The following is a 22,528-nucleotide window of genomic DNA, read 5'->3' as shown; positions in this document are numbered from 1 at the left end:
AACAGCAACAGAACATTACTATGCTTTTGGCTCACCGGATCCATCTTGTGTGCCCTAAAAGTTTGTGCATTTGCCTACCAGCACGGATGTCCCAAATATTTGCAACCCTGAAAATGCAAGCATATGCAGGTTGGGTTTTCTATCCACCAAATTGGTAAATAAATACTGTTTCAGATCATATTTTACTGTTCTATTTTTTTTTTCTGTTTGAAAAAAAAGAAAAACTATGAAGTTATACAAATCATAATTATGAATCCAAATTACATACGCATCTCTACCACCAGCAGCCAAGATTCCTGTAGAGTCATCATATTCCATACAAATAACTGCACTAGAACAACGGCCAACTGTTGCCACACAAGTATCTGTCCTCACATCCCACATCTTTACACTGCCATCATGGGAAGCAGTAAGGACACGCTCCCCTGACAACATGCGCACACAGCTAACCTGCACACATGAATAATATCAATCAGTTAAAAGTTCCAGTTATCTATTACAGAATGCCTTAATTGATTCATCAATTATAAGAGCTCACTGGAATAGGTGCCTGGAACCAGAATCGGAATGGCCCATTCCAATTCCAACCGTTTGTTCGGCAGGAATGGGGTTCCAATTCCCATTCTTGGCAGAATTGAATTCCCATTCCAGAGTCTATCAAGAAGTAAATAACTCATGACAAAAACCCCCCAAACCCTAATATTAATAAAATAATAAAATATTATGAAATTAATAATATATTAATAATTAAATAATAAAATATTATGAAAGTAATAATAATATAATAATAATAAAGTAAGAATATAGTAATAATTAAAATGATAATAAAATATTAATAAAATAATGGCACTACAATATAATATTAATAAATTAATAATAAGAAACAAAGATATTATTTATTAAATAATAAGAAATTAATTTTAAAATAATAAACAAAAATAATAGAATATTAATAAACTAATAAGAAAATAATAATAAGATATAATAATTAATAAAATAAAAAAATTATTAACAAAATTATATAAAAACAAATATTACTAAAGTAATAATAAATAGACTAATACAAAATTAAAAATTTTTAGTTGATTTCAATTCCAACTCCAAGTGAACCAAACAGAAACAATCAGAATCAGTTTCCAATTTCAATTCTGATTTCGGTCCTGCCTGCAAACCAAATCAATAATTAAGGACATAAAAGGGAAAAAAAAGAAGGAAAATCATCACCCAAGTCTTATCCCGACTATATGGGGTTGGATACATGAATCCTGTTTAATCATTCTATTCTATTTAATGCCATATACATTGTTAAATTTATGAGCAATTAAATCATTTCTTACTACCTTGACCCATGTCCTTTTCGGTCTACCCCTAGCCCTTCTATAGTTCTAGACCCTCCAACTTGCAACAAGATAAAAATAAAAATAGCAATTTTGAATTTCTAGTGATCTTCCATTTAATGGAAACCTTAAAGGAAAATAGAATCAAGTGAGTGTTGCTTTGAAATTCTTAGAAACTTGCAATTGGTATAAATTGCAAATGAATCTTCATTTCTCTCATTTTTTTTCAGGACCCGAACTCTCAAACGTGTCACTGCAGTACCTAAACTTTCAAAAAGTGTCAAGTTGGTCCCTGCCGTTAACCGACCATCAGTTATTTATTGAAAATGTCAAAACTACCCTTCAAAAGAAGACACTGTTCATTGTCTTCTACCTTGAGACTAAACCGGTTGAGGTGTTTGAGATTCTAGACTAATGAAGTCGTTGTCTTGTACCTTTAGATCTGAAATACATTCTATTCTAGTTATTTCTTTGCTTTCAGTTATTGTTTTCCTCTATCATATTTCATATTTTTTCTCTTTTTCTTTGAAGATAACCGGTTCAGTCTCAAGGTAGAAGAAGACAATGAACAGTGTCTTCTTTTGAAGGGTAGTTTTGACATTTTCAATAGATAACTGACAGTCGGTTAACAGCAGGAACCAACTTGACACTTTTTGAAAGTTTAGGTACTGCAGTGACACGTTTGAAAGTTCGGGTACTAACTTGATACCACCCCCAAAGTTCAGGGTACTAAAGTGGAATTTTCCCTTTTTTTTATTTTTTATTTAGCCTCACTTCTAGCCCCTTCAACTTGCAACGGGATAAAAATAACAACATCAATTTTGTTGTTCCAGTGATCTTCTATTTAATGGAAACCTTAAGAGAAAATAGAATCAAGTTAGCATTGCCTTGAAATTCTTAGCAACTTCCAATTGGCATCAACTGCAAAAGATCTTCATTCCTCTCTCTCTCTCTCTCTTATTGTATTGGTGCTTTTTTTTTATGTTCTATTTATTTTTTTCAAAACCGGTTCAGAGGGGTTGGTTTAAGTCCCGGCTACCCTCTGAACCATGGCCTGACTCGATACATCCCCTGTAGGGATGTATCGGGAAGGCCCCGATACATAACGATATTTTGAACCTTGTTTATGGTTTAGTAGGTGTTTGGTACTGTGGCTGTTCTAAATGAGGTGTTTTCTACTGGAAACAGCAGTACAACACCTCACTAGAAACAGCCACAAAACAGTTTGGCAATGTTGCTGCCATGTAGGATAGCATGCAATGGTTTCACCTATGTTAAAAGGGTCACAACGGCAATGTTGCTGCCACGTCACATCATCATTGCGAGAAACACTAGCCTCTTGCTCAAAACACCTTTTTGGTGTTACGAACGGTTGTGAGTTATGCGGATTCCTAGGTGAATAGGTTTTTTGACTGTTGAAGCAGAATATCCTATGTGGCACTTACGTGGACTCAAAACAGGCACGCAATGCCTTGGTACCAAACAATGCCTTAATTTCCCACTCTAGCGAGTATGGTTTCTAATTTTTTCTTTTGAAGAGTAAAGAAGAAATTTACAATTTGACTGGGGATCAAGATGACACACCACACCATTAAACACTAAGAAACAAGTTTACATTACAAGCTTGAATCTCAAGAATTTCCAAAAAAAATTTCCACCAAATCTGCACTGTTTACTTGCTCAAATTCCAGAAGGACTAGAACCCAGCTTGAAACCAGCTTTCTTACTGAGGCCACCAAAACTTCAATGCCTTTTGATTTGTCTTCGAACAGCCTCCTGTTCCGTTCCTTCCATAATGTCCAGCACACAGAGAAGGGGATACAGCTCCAGACAATTCTTGCATCCTCTGAACCTTGGCCAAGAGGAAAATATTTCTGAAGGTGAGGAAGGTTGAAAATCCGACATGCCAAACAGGAAAGAGTAGTACTGCCATGCCTTAGCCAATGTCAAGGCTGTTTGACATGCTGTGCCCTCAGCCCCTCACATCCATGCACGACACAGCAAATTGGCTCTAATACCAAATGCCATGGACCTAGCCTTAGCACCCCGCTCTGATAGCACTTATCCCAACAAACACCTTAGCTATACCATGTATCACCCTACTTGGCTCTCCAAGTAGAATCAGTCTGCCCTCATCTTGCCCAGTATCACTATCACCTTGCTGAGATGCTGGAGGAGACATTTGTTCACAATGGCTCCCACAGCCAAAGCACAAAAGACACCACACCCACACTAAGGTACAACAAAATACACACAAGTTGGAGAATGGAAATTACATGCATTACTCACAATAGAAGGTACAACCAAGGTTCAAAATATCGATACAGGGCGATATGCTGGTAGGGCGTATCAGCCTGTATCGGTACTGTTTTTTTATGTTTTTTTTCTAATTTTTTTCAAAACTGGTTCAGAGGAGTTGGTTTAAGGATGGTCTACCCCGTGAACCGCTCACCAAACTGAAACACCCCCTCTAGCGTATTGGGAAGGCTCCAATACGATACATATCGGCTGATACGGGCCGATACGTGACAAAATTTTGATCCTTGGGTACAACAATACACAAGAAGGCACTAGAGCAAGCCCAGACCCTTCTAGACTTCTCTGGCCCTAGAATGCCCCAAATGAATCCACAAAGTCCCGATAGGTTCCGCCAACATCCAGCCCATTCTAGACAATTGTATAACAATCCAGAACACCTTGTAAGGCCCTAGCCCTTAGCCTTGGAAAGAGTCCTCATGAAAACAAGAGTACTGAAGAGACTCTGGTAACTAAGAAAATCCTAGTGATGTTTTTTATTTTTTCATGGGAAGCCATGCATAAATTGTTTAAAGGAAGACCATATAACTAAGAAAATCCTTTTGTTTTTGTAAGAATGTAAAGGCAATATTTGTATTAGAGCTTTTTGTAAATTCCCAATGTTAGAATGTTAGAGTGATGTTCGGCTGATAAGAGTTCTTATTAGCCCATTCTTATGTTTAACTTATCTTGTAACTGGGCTTGTGTAAATGGGCCTGGGCCTAATCCTGTTTAATGTTTTAAGTCATCTGGGTGTCCCATCACTAATCAGGGGCATCCCAGTAATTTCTTGTACCTTGTACCATATTCATCTATAAATAAAGGACTGGTCGACTGGATAGAACAGTTCGACATTCTCTTAAGTTCTGTGGTTCTCTTCTCCTCCTTGCTACTTCGAGTATAGCTCTTCAGATTACATGGTATCAGAGCCTTAGCTCCTTCCTGGTTTCAGCAGGCGCACTCTTTTCTCTTGCTGTCCTTTCATCTTCTCTCTTCCTTTTCTGGGTTGCTGCAGTGAAGACCTAGGAGTGTAAGAGAGTAAAGCAAGTTCGAACCTAGGGTTTCTCTTGGTTGTAGGACTCAAGGGAAGTAAGACCCAGAAGTAGATGTCCTACTAGATTACACCAGCAAGTAGTAGCTATTGGGCTACTAAGAGAGGTCTGTATAGGACAGACCTGGTTGAGGGCTGATTCAGCAGTCCTAGCACTAGCCGAGAGGGGGAGAACTTCCTCTACAGTTGCAGCTTCGTGCTCCAGCAAGACTTATGCAGAACAAGTGGTAAAGACTTAGCTCCTTCAACTTCAGTTGCAGTCTTGGTGCATCAGAACAAGTGGTAAAGACTTAGCTCCTTCAACTTCAGTTGCAGTTTCGGTGCATCAGCATCTACAGTTGCAGTCTTGGTGCATCAGCAAGACTCTTACAGAACTGCGGCAACTTCAGTTACAGATTTTCTTCAGGTCGGTTATCAGCCCTACTCTTGGACTGAACTGGTTCAGTTACAGACCTTTACCTTTTACCAGAACTGCGGCAACTTTTGCACCACACAGTTGCAGCCTTAAACTTTTACCAACACCGTGAACTGGTTCAGTTACAGACCTCTACTTGCTACTGTACCCGTACTGTGAACACAGTGACCAATTTGGCCAGTCCTTAACAGAATCACCTATAGTACTGTGAACAACTCTTGGACTGAAGTCAGGATGTCCTCACTATCCGGTGAAGTTTCCTCTAGAGATAACAGACCTGTTACAAGGTCCTCAAACCTGGAAAACCCTAATCTGCACAACTTGCAGATTACAAGTGTGCTGCTAGATGAGTATAACTTCAAAGAGTGGTCTGTCTCAGCAATGCTGTTCATTACCTCTCGTGACCTCACAGGCTATTTGGATGGAGACAAGAAACAACCAGAAATTGGCAGTCCTGAATACACCGTGTGGCACAAGGAAAATGCCACAGTCATGTCTTGGTTGCTGGCCTCTATGACTCCTAGGGTGGCCAGAACTGTTCATCACTTCCCCACAGCTGCTAAAATTTGGGAGAAAGTATCTAAGACATATGGCCAGAAAAAGAACAATGCTAGAATCTACAGGCTGAACCAAGACATTGCAGCCCTAAGGCAAAGAGACATGTCCGTGGCAACCTACTTTGCAACACTGGAAGGCCTCTGGGAAGAGCTTGACCACCATTTGATCTTGGATTGGGAAAATGCTAATGATAAGGGGAGGCATGATAAGCAGATTGAGGAGGGCAGAGCCTTCAAGTTTTTGGCGGGTCTTGACCCTGTATATGAAGGTATAAGGTCACAGATTCTAGGGAGAGATGAATTACCTGAGCTTCACCATGTCTACTACCTGGTGAGGAATGAAGAAGTAAGGAGAAAGGAGATGCAAGTTGACTTCCAGACACAGTCAACAGAACTACCTGGAGAACATTCAGCCTTAGTCTCCACTAAGGGGAATAGATTTTCAGACAAGAGGTCCCTCAAGTGTACACATTGTGGTGGTGAGAAACACACAAAGGAGAAATGTTGGGTCCTGTACCCTCATCTGAAGCCAGCTGCTCTGAGAAAGGACAAAAGGCAACATAAGGGCCACACAGCAAGTGGGAATCTTGCCACCAACAACAATAGTGACAACTCACAGAGTATTCAGACAGTGTCATCTTCCACCGCAAGGCAGGCTACCGACTCCTATGGACCAAGTACTTTGGGCTTCACAGCTAGTGAGGTAGAGGTTCTCAGCCGGGCATTAGCCCGTCTGAAGAACAATTCTTTAGCTTCCACCTCTCTTGCCAAATCAGGTACAACCTCTGCATTTAGTGCATCTAGTTCCATTAATTCTACCTCTTGGGTGATTGATTCAGGAGCCACTGACCATATGACACATATGTCCTCCTTATTCTCCACATATCATCTGTTGTCTGGCCAGGATAAGATGAGAGTAGCTGATGGGTCCCTCTCCGCCATCTCTGGAAAAGGGGTGGTTGACCTAAGCAAGGATCTCTCTCTTAAATCAGTCCTACATGTTCCTAGTCTTACCTCAAATCTGTTGTCTGTTTCAAAGCTTACAAAAAACTTGAACTGTAGTATAACTTTCTTTCCTTCTCATTGTGTCTTCCAGGACAGATTGACGAGGAGAACGATTGGGAGTGGTCATGAGTATGGGGGCCTCTACTATTTTGATGAAGATGTCAGCTCAGCCTTGCAAGCTTCTACTACTAGTCCGGAAAGTGTGGAGTCAATAGCTAGGCTGCACTTGTGGCATGCTAGGCTAGGTCATTTGTCTTTTTCTTCCTTAGCAATGTTGTTTCCCGAATTATGTAAGGGCATTCTGAGTCAGAGTTTAATTTGTGATGTGTGTCAAATGTCAAAACAATGTAGATCAATGTATCCAATTTCTAGTAATGAAATTCAAGCCCCTTTTGATTTGGTTCATTCTGATTTTTGGGGTCCTTCACCCATTGTTTCCATTGATGGCTTCCGTTACTTTATCAGTTTTATTGACCATTATTCTCGGTGCACTTGGATTTATCTGTTGAAAGGACGTGAAGAAGTTCCCCGGATAACTATGATGTATTGCAAGATGGTTGAAACACAATTTGATAAAAAGATCAAGCAATTCCGTTCAGACAATGCAGCTGAATACTTTGAAAGATCCCTGAACTCATTCATGGAAGATGCAGGCATGTTACATCAATCATCATGTGCTTACACCCCTTAGCAAAATGGGGTTGCTGAGCGCAAGAACAGGCATCTATTGGAGACAGCTCGAGCCCTTCTTTTCCAGCACAATGTGCCCAAGCAATATTGGTCTCAAGCTGTTATTACTGCATCTTACCTGATAAATCGGATGCCATCTAAGGTACTGCGTATGAAGACCCCTTTCTCTGTTTTGTGTCCCACTCTTCGAGAATTTCCTCTTCCCCCGCGGGTTTTTGATTGTACATGCTTCATACATGTGAAAGATCCAAAGAAGACCAAGCTGGATCCTAAGGCTACAAAGGGAATATTTTTGGGGTACTCTCCTACACAGAAGGGGTATAAGTGTTATGATCCTGTCTCCAAGAAAAAATGTCACTAGGGATGTAGTCTTTTTTGAGTCTCAACCCTATTTCCAGTCTTCTCAGAATCCTCTTCAGGGGGAGAGTAGTGGGTTGGAAGAGGATTCTCATTCTCCCTTCTTTTTTGTTCCCATTTCATCACCTTCCACTACTACTAGCTGTAACATTCCGGATCAACCTAGTGAGACTTCCACTGTGCCAGTTGCTTCTCCAGATTCGGCTGATGCTCCTGAAGGTTCCAGTAAACAAGAAAAAGAGATACTTACATACAGTAGAAGGAAGAAGGCCCCTCAACCTCATGATTGCAACCAGTTGAACTCAGATCAATCTGTCTTTGCAATCCAAGGTAATTCTGATTCACTCAATTCAGATTTGGATCTTCCTATTGCTCTCCGTAAGCCTGTTCGTTCTTGTACCACTCGGCATCCCATAGCTGATTATGTTTCTTACTCACACTTATCCCCTGCCTATCATTCCTTTGTGTCTGCCCTTTCCTCTGTATGTGTCCCTTCCAGGTATTCAGAGGCGGCATCTGATCCGAGGTGGAAAGAAGCCATGAATGAGGAGATGAAAGCCCTAATGAAAGCAAGGACATGGGAATTGGTGGACCTGCCAGAAGGAAAAGGCACTGTTGGGTGCAAGTGGGTATTCACAGTAAAGCACAGGGAAGATGGGTCAATTGAGAGGTACAAGGCCAGACTTGTGGCAAAGGGATTTACACAAAAGGAAGGAATTGACTACAAGGAAACCTTTGCCCCAGTAGCAAAGCTCAACACAATCAGGGTTCTACTGTCACTAGCAGCAAAATTCTCTTGGGAACTTCATCAGCTGGATGTGAAGAATGCCTTCCTAAATGGTGATCTTCATGAAGAGGTATTCATGGAACCCCCACCTGGATATGATGTTGGAAAGAAGGTATGTAAACTAAGGAAAGCATTATATGGTTTGAAGCAATCTCCCCGGGCATGGTTTGAGAGACTTTGTTTGGCCATGAAGAAAGTAGGGTACACTCAGAGCAGTGCAGATCATACATTGTTTACAAGGAGACAGGATGACAAACTTACAACACTCATTGTGTATGTGGATGATATGGTGATTACTGGAAATGATGTGAAAGAGATGAAGAGGCTGAAAGTGTTCTTAGATTCAGAATTTGAGATCAAAGACCTGGGAAATCTGAGATACTTTCTTGGAATTGAAGTTGCTAGATCAAGAGAAGGAATCTACATATGTCAAAGAAAGCATGTGCTAGATCTCCTAGAAGAAACAGGCATGATGGGGTGCAGGCCAGTAGACACTCCTATAGAACCAAGCCATGGATTACAAGAATCAATGGGTGAGGAATACTGTGATAAGGAAAGGTACCAAAAGTTGGTAGGAAAACTGATATACTTATCCCTTCCTTACTCGGCCAGATATTGCCTATGCAGTGCATGTTGTCAGTCAATTCATGCACTCACCAAAGGCCCCTCATATGAGAGTAGTGGAAAGAATCCTCAGATACTTGAAAACTTGCCCAGGGAAAGGAATTCTATTCAGAAAAAACAGCAGACTTGAAATTGAAGCCTACACTGATGCTGATTGGGCTGGGTCCATTGGAGACAGAAAATCAACCTCAGGTTACTGTACATTCTGGGGAGGAAACCTAGTCACATGGCGTAGTAAGAAGCAGAATGTTGTGGCTAGATCAAGTGCAGAAGCAGAATACCGGGCTATGGCACACGGGGTTGCTGAACTCTTATGGCTCAGGACTCTCCTTAATGAGCTTGGTATCAAGACTGAGGGTTCTCTCAAGCTGTATTGTGATAATTATTTCAGGAGAACTTTGTGTGCCTTATACTCCATCAAAGATGCAGATTGCAGATGTATTAACTAAAGGGCTGACATCAACGAAGTTCAGGGACATACTTGGCAAGCTAAACATGATTGATATTCATGCTTAGCTTGAGGGGGAGTGTTAGAATGTTAGAGTGATGTTCGGATGATAAGAGTTCTTATTAGCCCATTCTTATGTTTAACTTATCTTGTAACTGGGCTTGTGTTAATGGGCCTGGGCCTAATCCTGTTTAATGTTTTAAGTCATCTAGGTGTCCCATCACTAATCAGGGGCATCCCAGTAATTTCTTGTACCTTGTACCATATTCATCTATAAATAAAGGACTGATCGACTGGATAGAACAGTTCGACATTCTCTTCAGTTCTGTGGTTCTCTTCTCCTCCTTGCTACTTCGAGTATAGCTCTTCATATTACACCCAATACACAATCTCTTGCTGTACATTGGGAATATTCATAGTAATACAATAGTTTATCTTTTCTCCATAAAAAAAAAGAAAAAAATTACGGTTGTGCAAGAACTTAGGGTGGCTAAAACATGCAACCTTCGAAACCTGATATAAGAAGGGGATTCCAAAGTGGTTGTGCAATGGTTGATGAACCAAGAGCAGACTCCCTGTTATACAGAAATACAAAGAAGAACATAGAAGTGTTAATGAGGGAAACGGTGGCAGATGTGCAATGGATTTATAGATCAGTAAATGGACTGGCTGACATGTTGGAAAAACAAGGGGTGAACAGGAGACATTGATACAAGGGTAAACAAATTTGGAGGGTTTTGTCCTCTACATTATGTTAATATATAATGGGGAACATGATTAAATGGTTAACTCAAGCATTTTTATTATAAAAAGTGCTTAAATACAAAGCATAAAAGGTGCAAACCTCTTCTATAGAGTGCAATAGAGGCACTTTCCTAGCACTTCTCCTAGAGGCACGCCTCCAGGCGTATGCCTTGAGCACTTTTTGAAACACTGTCCCCAAGTACATTTGAGATCTGTTAGCCCCCTTTTTAGCTAACCCTTCTGCCAAAAAGTTACTTTCTCTTTGAACTGAATGGAATGCTGTTCTCAATACTCCACCAAGATGCTTAATTTCCCTTGATATATACCTGTACTTTCAAGGTCCCTCACTTCCTCTCCTGAGTCACCCAAAGAATAGTCCTTAAATCTCCTATTACCAACTGTCTCTAGTGCTGATCCCTTCCAATCCTTAGGCCTTTTCTCCTTGAATGCCTGTAAATAATTCTGCTCTTACAGAGTTAACAACTCCAACAGGTCCAGAATATAAAGCTGCTATTGTGACATTGTGGTGTTTAAAGACACCTTCAACACCCAACTGCCCTGGATTTCCAAAGCTACAAACATCAAAGTTAAGCATAATCTGGTCATGAGGAGGGGATCAAGAATAGAGAGCTGGCACCAAGGATGCGGAAGAGGAGGAAGCAATAATTTGCAATTTCTAATCAAGTCATCCACAAAGAAGCGGAAATAGGTAGTGTCGTATCCCAATGAATTACCCTGACCTTGACATTATTAATCAAAACCTCTTTTGGTGAAATCTTCCCCTTGAAGATTTTAGCATTTCTCTCCTCCCAAACTGACTAAATGATGCTGCCTTCATGCATCTCCACAATATAGTACTGCTCTTTCTTCAGTGTAATTGTTACATGACACAGATATGATTTTTTTTTTTTATCAGTAACAAGATGCTTTATTAAATAATAAAATTTGTGAAACTTTAAATACAAGAAAGGGGAGGTAAACTATCTTAACTGCCCCACAACAAGGAACAAAGAAGAAAGATAAAAATTAGCCCAAAACATAGATTCCTTAAGCACCCCTTGCTTGGCTAACCCATCAGCCATTGAGTTAGCGCTTCTCTTCACCCAACTGTACTTCACCTCAATATCCCTACTCAGCCATTTAAATTTTTTCTTTTCATTTCTGTACCTCCACAAACCATTGTTGTGTTCCTTCAGCCACCTAATCACCACCTCCAAGTCACCCTCAATGACCAAGCATCGTATGTTTAATTCTCTTGCTCTTTGGATTCCTTCCAGAACTTCTAAAATCTCAGCCCTAAGAGAGTCACCCTCTCCAATTGGGCCTGAGAAAATAGCATTAATAATCCCAGCCTCATTCTTGAACACTCCCCCAATCCCAGAAGGCCCAGGATTCCTTAAGCTACTACCATCAAAATTCAGTTTTATGAATCCAGAAGGAGGGGGAAGGGGGGTGGGACCAAGAAGGTCTAGAGGTCCTCTTACATTAGGCAGAGGTAGCTATTTCTTTCCACTTTATCAATATGTCAGCCATGGAAAAATCTGAGAATAACTCCATAGATTTCAGCCAGTGAGCTACCCTTAAGTGTATCAATTCAATTAAGTTTTCTACGGATCTTTCCATGTCCAAAAAAATTTGTGAGTTTCTCTCTTCCCATATGGACCAACACACTACTGCCCTAATGCTTCTCCACATGACCTTCCCTCTTTTCTTAGGCCACCTTGAGAACGAAGGAGAGAACAAGCTTTGCACACTCACAGGGGGATTCCAAGTACATCCAAAAAGGGAAAAAACCCACTCCCAAACAATTTTAACTGGACAAGTAACCATAAGGTGGTAACCTGTTTCCCCATCAGCTTTGCAAAGAATACACCTATTGGGAAGTAAACAGAAATTGGGTCTTTTTCTTTGAAGCAAGTCATTTGTGTTTATTCTTTCCAGGAAAGTTTCCCAACAAAAACTACCAACCCAAGGAGGAATGGGTTTGCTCCAAATCTCTTTAACAGGGAAGGACAACCCAAAGGGGGCAGGAGGTTGGACCAAAGTCTCAAAAAATGATGCACGAGGAAAGGAACCAGAGGAGGAGGGGGTCCAAATTCTGGAGTCATCCTTACTCGGGTCCAAGAAAATATTTGCAAGGATGGCTAGCAAAGATGAAATATAACCCATGTCTGTATCCCTGATTGTTCTTCTCAACCCTAGATTCCACCCAAAGCCAGAAGTAGATTTAGAAGGAACCAAGAAAGAAGAAATGGGTTCATTTTTCAAATTTGACAAAGCATACAAGGAGGGAAATTGGTCCATCAGGGATGAATCCCCAACCCAAGGCTACTCCCAAAATTTTATAAGATTACCAGAAATCAAATCATACCTTATCCAAGGGGAGAAAACTAGAAGCAAATGATGAAGGCTTTCCAAGGGGAAGCAACTGTAGCCCTTGCCAAGATTCCTAGATCCCAATCATTGTCTTCCGGCCCATGTATGCTAGCCACTATCTTCGTCCATAATTTGTCCCTTTCCATTGGAAACCTCCACAACCGTTTCCCCAACAGTGCCATATTTCTTTTCTTAATATTCCCAATCCCAAGCCCTCCTAGCTTCTTACTTCTAGTTACCACCTCCCAACTCACCCTATGATCTTTCTTCTCCTCTCCTGGTTCCCACAGATATGATGTTTCATTCTCAAGGGTTACATGGTTGTGAATGTAATATATGTTATATATGTCTATTTGTGTTTGAGTATACACACAAGCACTTTAGGACCAATCTGGACCTTTGAAGCCTTTCAAATTTGGTTTTCCAGTGCTCCCACTCCCATCTCAGTTCATGCTTATGGATGTCAGATGTGGCTCCATTTTTGTATTATCAATCTCCAATTTAATGAATTTGAGGTTTTATTCAGTTCCTTAGCATTCTATAAATATAAATAAGAAAACATACAATAATGTCAAATGGATTATTTGTTGCAATGTATCTATCAAATTATATCAAGAATTCAAGATACCATAATGTTGATTACATTATTTTCTTTAAAAACTAATATTTGATAAACAATGCAACAAGGAGCTAGGTAATCAAACCTGCCCATCGTGGCCTTTCAGCTCTTCTAGAAGTTGAGTTGTTTGTTTATCCCAGACAATGATAGACTGATCATCAGAGCCAGATACCACCTTCCCTCGGTCAGAGCTAATTGCACGAACAGCCCTACAAGAAGAGAACCACTAAATATGAGAAAAAGCCATCAAAGTCTTAAAAAGCTGATAGAAAGAGGGAGAATCTATTACTCAATCAAATTAAATCTCAGGATACAAAAACTTATGGTGAAGAAATATTGGTACTGATATTAAAAGAAACTGTGGATCTGATTGATCTGACCAAACCAGTCATTAGAAGTGGAAAGATACCAAATAAGTCGTAATGCATGGCATCTCAATGTACAAGGGATATACTTGTACTTGAATATCTCCTTTTTTTATTAATACCATCATTTACATTACTTCTTAAAAGGAAGTATTGAATAAGCTCAATAAAGAAGCAGAATAGTGCAAAATAAAGTCACAAGTAGCAAACCCTGTATGTCCTTTCAAGGTTGCCCGTAGTTCAGAGCCACGAAGACTAGGATCCCAGATCTTAACCTGTAAAATCATGAAAAAACAAGGACTTTCATACCAAAAAATTAAACGGTAAAATGAAAAAAGCAGCCATTGGCCAATGTTGGTCCCAGCTATCTGGGGTCTTGGGAGGAGTAGACTGGATACAGTCCTAACCTTTGGCATTTTTTATGCACAAAGTGGCCACTATAAGAGTCAAACCTGCGTTCTTATGCTTGCCAGCCAAAATTTAAACAGTAAAATGCAGTATAAATAATATAGCATATACAGAATTTAGTCCTAACACTCAACCCAACTAGTTTTGTCCCATAAAAGAAGCAGAGTCAAAGAAAAAAAAATGAAATTATAACAAATTAGTAAGATACCGTGCAGTCAGTGCTCCCACTTATAAAAAAACCAGCATCTTCACGATCACCCACCAGATCCCACACTTCTCTTCTTGTTACACAGTGTAGAGCAGTAACAGCACCGTTATGACCCCTAAGTATCCGCATACTTGACTGAGTTTTCTTCTGTCCAGCAGCTGGTAAATCTGCCTTGCGGGGAGAAGCAGTATTTTTTGTGCTTTCATTTACAGCTAAGGTCAAAGACAATGAAGTAGAACAATATTAAAAAAGCCCAAGGAACTTTAAAATTACATCGCCCTTTGTGCTAATAAGAAATATACCCAAAGAGGTGTTATCAGAAGTCTACTTACGAGCACGACTGAAAGAGTTAGCTCTTGATGTTGTGTCCCTGCTAAACATGCTCTGCACCCAGCTTCGTCCAACACCAGAAGCTTCAGCAGGTTGCTGACTTTCATCTGCTGCATCTTGAAGGCGTGGAGATGGCAATCCATAGGGTGAGACAGACTGGATCTTCACAGATGAGATTCCCCAGTAACCAATCCGTAGTTGTTGGATATGGGACAACAATCCCCGGAGTTTTATCTGAAAAAAGGAAATAAGATTAATAGCAGCAGACCAATATAGTTTTTTTTTTTGGAAAACAACCTGCACTAACAGAAAGAAAATGAAACAAAAAACAACGAAGCAAGAAACAATAATAAGCCCCCAGAAAAATGAAGGCCAACTCAACAATTCAAGTAATTCCTTCTCAAACAAGTTCAATGAACTGGAGTAAAACAAAACTAATTTTCAAAGAGAAGTTGTTTCTACTTCCCTAACTCATGAGGGAAGAGGATTGAGCAGAACTAAAAGCCCAAGCCCACCAATCAAGTTTGTTTATTAAGAAGGAAAAGTTTTTCCAGTTAATTATTGTAGTGAGAATGGGCCGAATAGACCTTAGTTCCTTTCTTTTATTTATGTTTATGCTTATGTTCTTTTAAGTGGTGGGCCTTAGTTATGGGCCTGTTTTTGTTTCTTTATTATTTTTTCAGTGCTGGCTGCCCTATTAAGAGAATTCATGGAATTCTACTCAGATTAGAATTAAAGAAATGAAAGATATCTTTGAGGGCTGGAGAGAGGGATCAAACTCTTCTCTTCTCTCTTCCCTTCTCTTCTTCTCTCATCTTATTCCACAACTTCTGCTGAAACTTCTCTTTCTTCCTTTCTTTTCTTTTCTGTATTTTCTGATTTATTACAGGTGTGTTCTGCAACTTGGTAACAGAGCAGGTTCTCACCTTTGACATCTTTCTCATTTCTTGGCCATACATAGTGTGTATGGTGAACTGATCGGCTGATTAATTAGCAGCTTATATAGCCCAGTTGGGAGAGTCTTGGAGAGGTTTTGTGGAGATTTTTCATCCCTAGTTGAAGCCCAAGGCAAGTTTTTTGGAGATTTTTCTGGCAGCATCAGGAAAATCAGTGATCTTAGTACTTTTTGATTGGCTTTCAAAGTACAGCCACTTCATTACTCTCTCTCATCCTTATAAGGTAGCATAGGTAGCTAGAGCTTTTATTTAATAAATAGCCCAACTCTATGACATCTGTAAATAGGTAGACTAATCCTATTCAGTTCTAGGTTCGAAGTATGTAAGAAGAAGAAGAAGAAGAGACAGAGGAGGAGAAGGGTTCAACCAGAAGAGAAAAAGTCACTCTACCCAGCCGACCCACTTTGTATTTATAATGTATAAGCTGAATTACAAAAGACAGTATTGTCCCTCGTTAAAGATAGGACACATAACTTAAACTTGAATAAAAAGACTATTCACTCTCAATTAGATAGACAAAAGACCAAAATACCCTTGTACTGTCGACTCTAACAACATCCAAAGTCTATCATTACGAACTGAGATCCCACTTTCATGAACAGGGTCAGGGCCAACTCATCTGAGTACTTCAAGGCCCAAAAGACTTGGCTCAAACACTTGACAAGCTATCGCCCCCAAACTGAGATGGTCAAACCAAGCTGATAAATCGTTGTTTGGAGACATAAAAGATTTTTATTAAAAGTAAAGAAAAATGAGATTATTTTGCATCTTCTTCCTCCTCATCCTCCCTTCTCTTAAGGAGGCCTATGCCTCTTACGTTCTGAACTATGCCTCATGCCTCGCGTCACGCCTCCGTGTTTTAGGTTGTGAGACCTAGCTTGTGGGCTTGGGCCTTTATTTGTTTATTTTACGTGGTTGTCTTTTATGTTTCTTTCTGAGGATTAATGGGCCTGGGCATCTAATGTACTAATATGTTTTTTTTTTTTCTTTTCTTTCCCACCTACTAAACAGGGGCAGATTTGTCATTGTACTCCCTCTCTTAAACCCACCTATAAATAATAAGATCAGGGGCTGTTAGAGCTGCTAACGCCCCATTTCTCTTAAACCTTCTTCTTCTCCTCTATTCTTCTTAAATCTGAACACTAACATGGTATCAGTGCATTGATACTAGTTTTCTCCTGGTTCAAATTCAAATCAGCTGTTGTTTTTCCCTCTTTCTTCTTTTTTTTCCTTTTCTGGGTTGTTTAAAACCCTAGTGCTGGTCATGGTTTGCTGAGCTCTTTTTAGGGTTTTTCCCCTTAGGAGAAGGCCCTAGGGAGACCCATAACAGGGTTCGGGTGTGCTTTACTAGAGCAAGATAGAGCTGGAGTAGACTTTCGACTACTAGAGTGAACTGTATAAGACAGGTTGTTAAGTTTGTGTGCTGCATGAAGGTGCAGTTCAAGGGATTTCCTAGACCACACGAGTGGAAGATTGGGGTTTGCTAAACTGAAGCTGAAAGGTTGTCCATGTTCCTACACAAGTTACAGCAGAACTGAAGTTGAAACACTGTTAGAAAAACTATTTCTTTGATTCTGGTGTGACGGAACAGTATTGGTCTCTGTTACAGGTGAGTTTGGAAGGTCAAATGTCATCCTAAAACTCAATGGTCTGTTTGGTTGCCAAGAAACAGTGGGATGAGAAGGGATGGGATGAGAAAGGAAAACTTTATTTTCTTATTTTTGGTCCCTATGTTTGTTTGTTGAGACTTACTATCCTACAGAATCCACTTTCAGTGTTTGGTTGATGAGAAAATTTTGCAGGATGTTTGATTTTGGCCCACTTGGATAAGTCCATGCTTTCTCCAACTCCACAACACAACCCTATTAGCATGTTTTGTAAGGTAGGAGAGATTTCTTAAACCAACTTGTCTGCATTGATCAATTACACACCAGTTGGCCATTGATCAGTTTGTATTAATCTTGAAATTAATGGATGGTTTACCCTTCTATAGGTTTCAATCTTGAAATTAACAATGGTGGATAGCCATGGTTATCAAATCAATTCAATGTTCAAGCTTGGTTTATACTTGGAAAATGATATTTGATTGAATGTACAAGAGTTTTCTTTCATGCCTTGGAGATAAAGTTCTTACATATGATGTCATAAGTAATGTGGCATGTTGAAAAGCTATAAACTTGTAATGTGTATATGTTTAAGGCTATATTAATTTAAACTTGCATATTTTAAAAGAAAGAAAGAAAAGGAACTCAGAGATAACAATGGAGAAACTGAGATGCTACCTAAATTTGAACATGTACTGCACCAATTGATTCTTACATGAATATGGACTTAATTTCATTGAAAAGCACTATTAAGGACCAGTCCTATCGGTCATCAACTCATGCTATTTAATCCACATAAACCATTGGGTTTAGTTCCTTTTAGGACAGGTTCAAATGTTCAAAGCATCAGAATCGAAGCATAATGGAAAGGCAATCATCAGATTCGTGAGCTCTGTTTTTTTGTCTTGAGGAATGGAAAAAAGAAAAACAAAAAACTGAAAACCATTGGCTTAATTTAACAAACTTCTTGTTTTTTAAAACCATCAAAACAATGGAATCGAAACTAAAGATTCATGAAGTATGTCCAAGTATTCAGTGACAGAAATCAGAACTATAATCCATGGAACCAAATAAAGCAAAACAATAGAGCCCATCAAATACTAACCGAATAAGTAATACGACACATTTAATAAACAATAATCAAGAGGAAAAAATCCATTACAAATCTGGAACGAACACATATGAAATACACCAGATCTGGAACAAATCCATGGAAAAAAATCAGATCTGGAACAAACACATGTCCTTGCCAGATCTTGAATGCCGGTGTTAAACCAAAGGGAAATAGCAGCAGATCTGGAACACTGGTGTCATGTTTTAGCTCTCCGGCGATGAAAAACTAGTCTGACCGACCATGGTTGGAGGGGTGATTCAATGGGTTGTGGAAGGAGAAGAAATCAACGAAACCTCATAAAAATGATACAAAAATAGAAGTAAAACATGAGAGGATGTCGGATCTGTACTTGGTGTCGCGCAAAACTGCCGGAAACATCATCGGAGAACTAACCATTGAAGGATGTACAGTCAGAAGACAAAGATGCGAGTTTGGTGCTCTGACAGGCTCGACAAAATTTTCCCACTTGAAACATTCTATTTTCTCTTCTCAGCGGGGTCTCACTGTTTTGGTGCAACCCCACATTTTAACTTTTGAGAACTCGCATCCCTCCCACTTCCTAGTGTTTCTTGTTAAACAAACACTAGAAAGGTGGAATATTCCACCAATATGCTTCCCACCCCTTCCCTTTCTCGGAAACCAAGCGTACCAAAAAGTAAAACAGACCTTGTGAGGATTTCTTGAACATGGAAAACCCTAGTTTCCTTAGTCTTCAAATCACTGGTGTGAAACTGGATGAATATAACTTTTAGGAGTGGTCCATTTCTGCAAAACTTGATATTACAAGTCATGGTTTGCTGGGATACATCAATGGACAGGTAAGGAAGTGAAGATGGAAGATCCTACCCATGGGGGTTGGACTAACCTTGGTTATGTCATGGATACTGTCTTCCATGACTCAAAAGATTGCTAGGACAGTTCAGCACTATCCTACAACTCATAAAATTTGGGAAAAGCTATCTTATACTTATGGACAATGAAAGAATAATGACACAAGATATTGCAGTCCTGAATCAAGGAAACTTGTTGGTTGCTACTTATTTTGCTACCCTCGAAGGACTTTGGGAAGAACTTGATCATCATCTCATCATGATTAGAAAAATTCTGAAGACACGGTTTAAATCTCTTGCTGGATTAGGCTTTTCACATAATAGTATTCAGTCTTAGATTTCGGGGAGAGATGAACTCCTAGCTCACAACATGTGTTCTACCTAATCAAAAATGAGGAAATTAGGAGGAAAGAGATGAATGTTAAGGCTCCCACACAATAGGTGGAGCACTCAACTCTTGTTTTAGCTACTCAAAAGAGTGGGAAAGGGGGAGACAAGAGAAATTTAAAGTGCTCTCACTGTGGTGGGAGAAACACACCAAAGATAAAACTAGAACTACTAGTGTTTATTTTGTTACGAGACAGGCCATTACTCCTTCAAATAGCTTCCTCAAGTTCATGGCTGAAGAGGTAGATATCCTTAATCGAGCTATGGCTTGATTGAAACAGTCATCTATTGCTTCCTCCTCTTTTAACAAAACATGTATTGCTTGCTTTTGCACTTAGGGCTATTCAGTTTTCTTCCCCAAATTCATGGGTCATTGACTCAAGAGCTTTTAAACACATGACCAACAATTCTTCTTTATTTTCATCTTATCATCTAATTTCTGGACAAGACAAAATTAAGGTTGCCTATGGCTCTCTCTCTTGTTATTCATGGGAAAGGAGATATCCAACTTGGGAAAGTTCTTTCTCTTAAGTCTAGCTTACATATTCCTAATTTTACTACCAACTTGCTTTCAGTTTCCAGAATAACAAAAACTTTGGATTGTATTGTGACCCTTCCTATTCATTGTGTTTTTTACGACCAGTTGAAGCAAACGATTGGGAGTGGTCGTGAATCTACAGGTCTGTAGTATCTCAATGAAGATATTAGTTCAACTCTTAAGGCATTGTCAACTAATATCATTGAATGCAAGGAGTCTAGTACTTTAGTTTATCTCTGGCATGCCAGATTGGTTCATATGTCTTTTTCATTGTTAACAGTCTTGTTTCCAGAATTATTTGAAAAAGTGCCCTTCGAAAATCTTTCTTGTGATGTCTGTCAAATGTCTAAACATTGTAAAACAAATTGTCCAAGTTCCAGTTATGAATTCAATGCTCCTTTTGATTTAATTCATTCGGATGTTTGGTGTCCTTCATCCATTATTTCCATGGATGGATATCAGTATTTCATTAGTTTTATTGATCATTTTACAAGATGTACTTAGATTTACTTGATGAAAGAATGAAAGGAAGTACTTAGATTCACTATGGTTTTCTGTAAAATGATTAAAACACAATTTGGAAAGAAGGTTAAACGGTTCCATTCAGATAATGTAATTAAATATTTCAAGAAAGAATAGACATTTACTTGAGAACAATCGTGCTCTACTGTTTCAAAGCAAGGTCCCTAAGAAATTTTGGTCTCATGCTGTTCTAATGCCTTCTTATCTCATCAACCAAATGCCATCCAGGGTTTTGGGGAATGGGGATGAGAACTCCTTTCTTTGTCCTCTGTCCAGAGCAGCCTATGTTCTCTTTGCCTCATAAGATTTCTGGTTGTGTATGTTTCAATCATATTAATGATCCTAAAAGGACAAAGCTCAATCCTAAAGTAACCCATGGGGTGTTCTTGGGTTATTCTCCTACATAAAAGGGATATAAATGTCTTGATCCAACTACTGGAAGGAAGTTGTCACCAAAGACATCACCCTTTGTGAGTCACTATGTTTGAGCCTCCTTGGAATCCTCTTCAGTGGGAGACTAGTGGAGTGGAAGAGACTTCCTCTTAGTGCTAATCCTTTTGTCTCGGCTCTTACTTCCTCTCTTCCAACCCCTCTCTCTAATTCTCTCTCTCCTCAGACTCTCTTCATGTTGAATCTATTTGCCCAATTGAGACTATGAATGATGAAAATCCTTGTGATGCTACTCACATTGAGGCAATTGCTCCTAACCTTGATGATGAAAGGCAACTAAGTGTTTCTCAAAGGAAGAGGAAAGGCTTTCCAATTAATGACAACAACCAATACGGAACTTTATGTTCTAGCCAAGGTATTGCTCTTCCTAACCTCCTCTAATCCCAATTCAAATCTTCCTATTACCTTGTTAAAACATGTTCAGATCTCATTTATTTCCTGCCTATCACTCTTTTGTCTCTGCCTTGTCCTCTGTTTCTACCCCCTTCCAAGTACTCAAAGGCTATTATTAATCTCAAATGGAGAGAAGTATGGATGAGGAAATGAAAGCCTTGTTAAGGAAAATACTTGGGAGCTAGTAGATCTCTTGGTCAGGAAGAACACTATGGAGTGCAAGTGGGTGAATACAATCAAATGCAAGGTTGATGGTTTTATCAAGAGGTATAAAACCAGATTAATTGCAAAAGTATTCACCCAAAAAAGAAGGTATTGATTATAAGGAGACCTTTGCCCCAATTGCCAAATTGAATACTATGCAAGTGTTTCTCTTGCAGTAAACTTTTCTTGAGAATTATACCAATTGGATGTTAATAATGCTTTCTTAAATGGAGATCTATAAGAAGTCTACATGGATCCTCCTCCAAGGTATGACATGAGAGGAAATGTTTGCAAAGCTAAGGGCCTTATATGGTCTCAAACAATCTCCAAGGGCTTGGTTCGAAAGATTATGCAAGGCAATGAAGCTTGTTGGGGACAAGCAAAGCAGTGTTGATCGCACTTTGTTTTGTAAAAGAAAGGAAGCAAAGCAGATGAGATTCGACAGTTGAAAGGCTTCTTAGCCTTGGGGTTTGAATCAAGGATCTGGGACTTGTAAAATACTTCCTAGGGATAGAGGTAGATGGGTCTAGTAAGGGAATCTACATTTGCCAAAGTATGTATTTGACCTTCTGAAGGAGACAAGAAAGCTAGGGACCAAACCAGTAGATACTCCTATAGAGCAAAATCATGAGTTGCATGAAGATGATGGAGAATTGTATCCTCACAAAGAGCGGTATCAGAAATTAGTTGGTAAACTGCTTTATTTATCTCTCACTAAACCTAACATTGCATATGTAGTTTATGTGGTCAGCCAATTTATGCATGCTACACAAGTTACACATATGAAGGAAATGGAAAGGACCTTTAGATTCTTGAAGACATGTGCCAGAAAGGGATTACTATTTATGGAATATGAGAAAATAGAGGTGGAAGCTTATACTGATGCTGATTGGGCAGGTTCTTTTGGTGATAAA

At 39.4% G+C, this 22,528-nt stretch overlaps 1 protein-coding gene across 1 annotated transcript in view; it reads right to left on the bottom strand.

Moving 5' to 3' along the window:
• Positions 1–22,528, bottom strand: part of SCD1 (stomatal cytokinesis defective / SCD1 protein (SCD1)) — a 132,458-nt gene that overhangs the window by 16,316 nt on the left and 93,614 nt on the right. The window contains exons 22-27 of the mRNA XM_088941489.1: positions 14,619–14,850; positions 14,287–14,498; positions 13,881–13,945; positions 13,391–13,514; positions 269–450; positions 36–107 (exon numbers count right to left, since the gene is read on the bottom strand). Coding sequence (XP_088797615.1) covers positions 36–107; positions 269–450; positions 13,391–13,514; positions 13,881–13,945; positions 14,287–14,498; positions 14,619–14,850 — 887 coding nt within the window. The remainder of the gene's footprint in view (positions 1–35; positions 108–268; positions 451–13,390; positions 13,515–13,880; positions 13,946–14,286; positions 14,499–14,618; positions 14,851–22,528) is intronic.

The sequence above is a fragment of the Nelumbo lutea genome, chromosome 4, assembly GCF_056320005.1.
Source record: "Nelumbo lutea isolate HS-2025 chromosome 4, American lotus-T2T, whole genome shotgun sequence".
NCBI lineage: Eukaryota > Viridiplantae > Streptophyta > Magnoliopsida > Proteales > Nelumbonaceae > Nelumbo > Nelumbo lutea.
The sequence above is the reverse complement of the archived record's forward strand: the minus strand, read 5'-3'. Positions and strand labels throughout refer to the sequence as shown.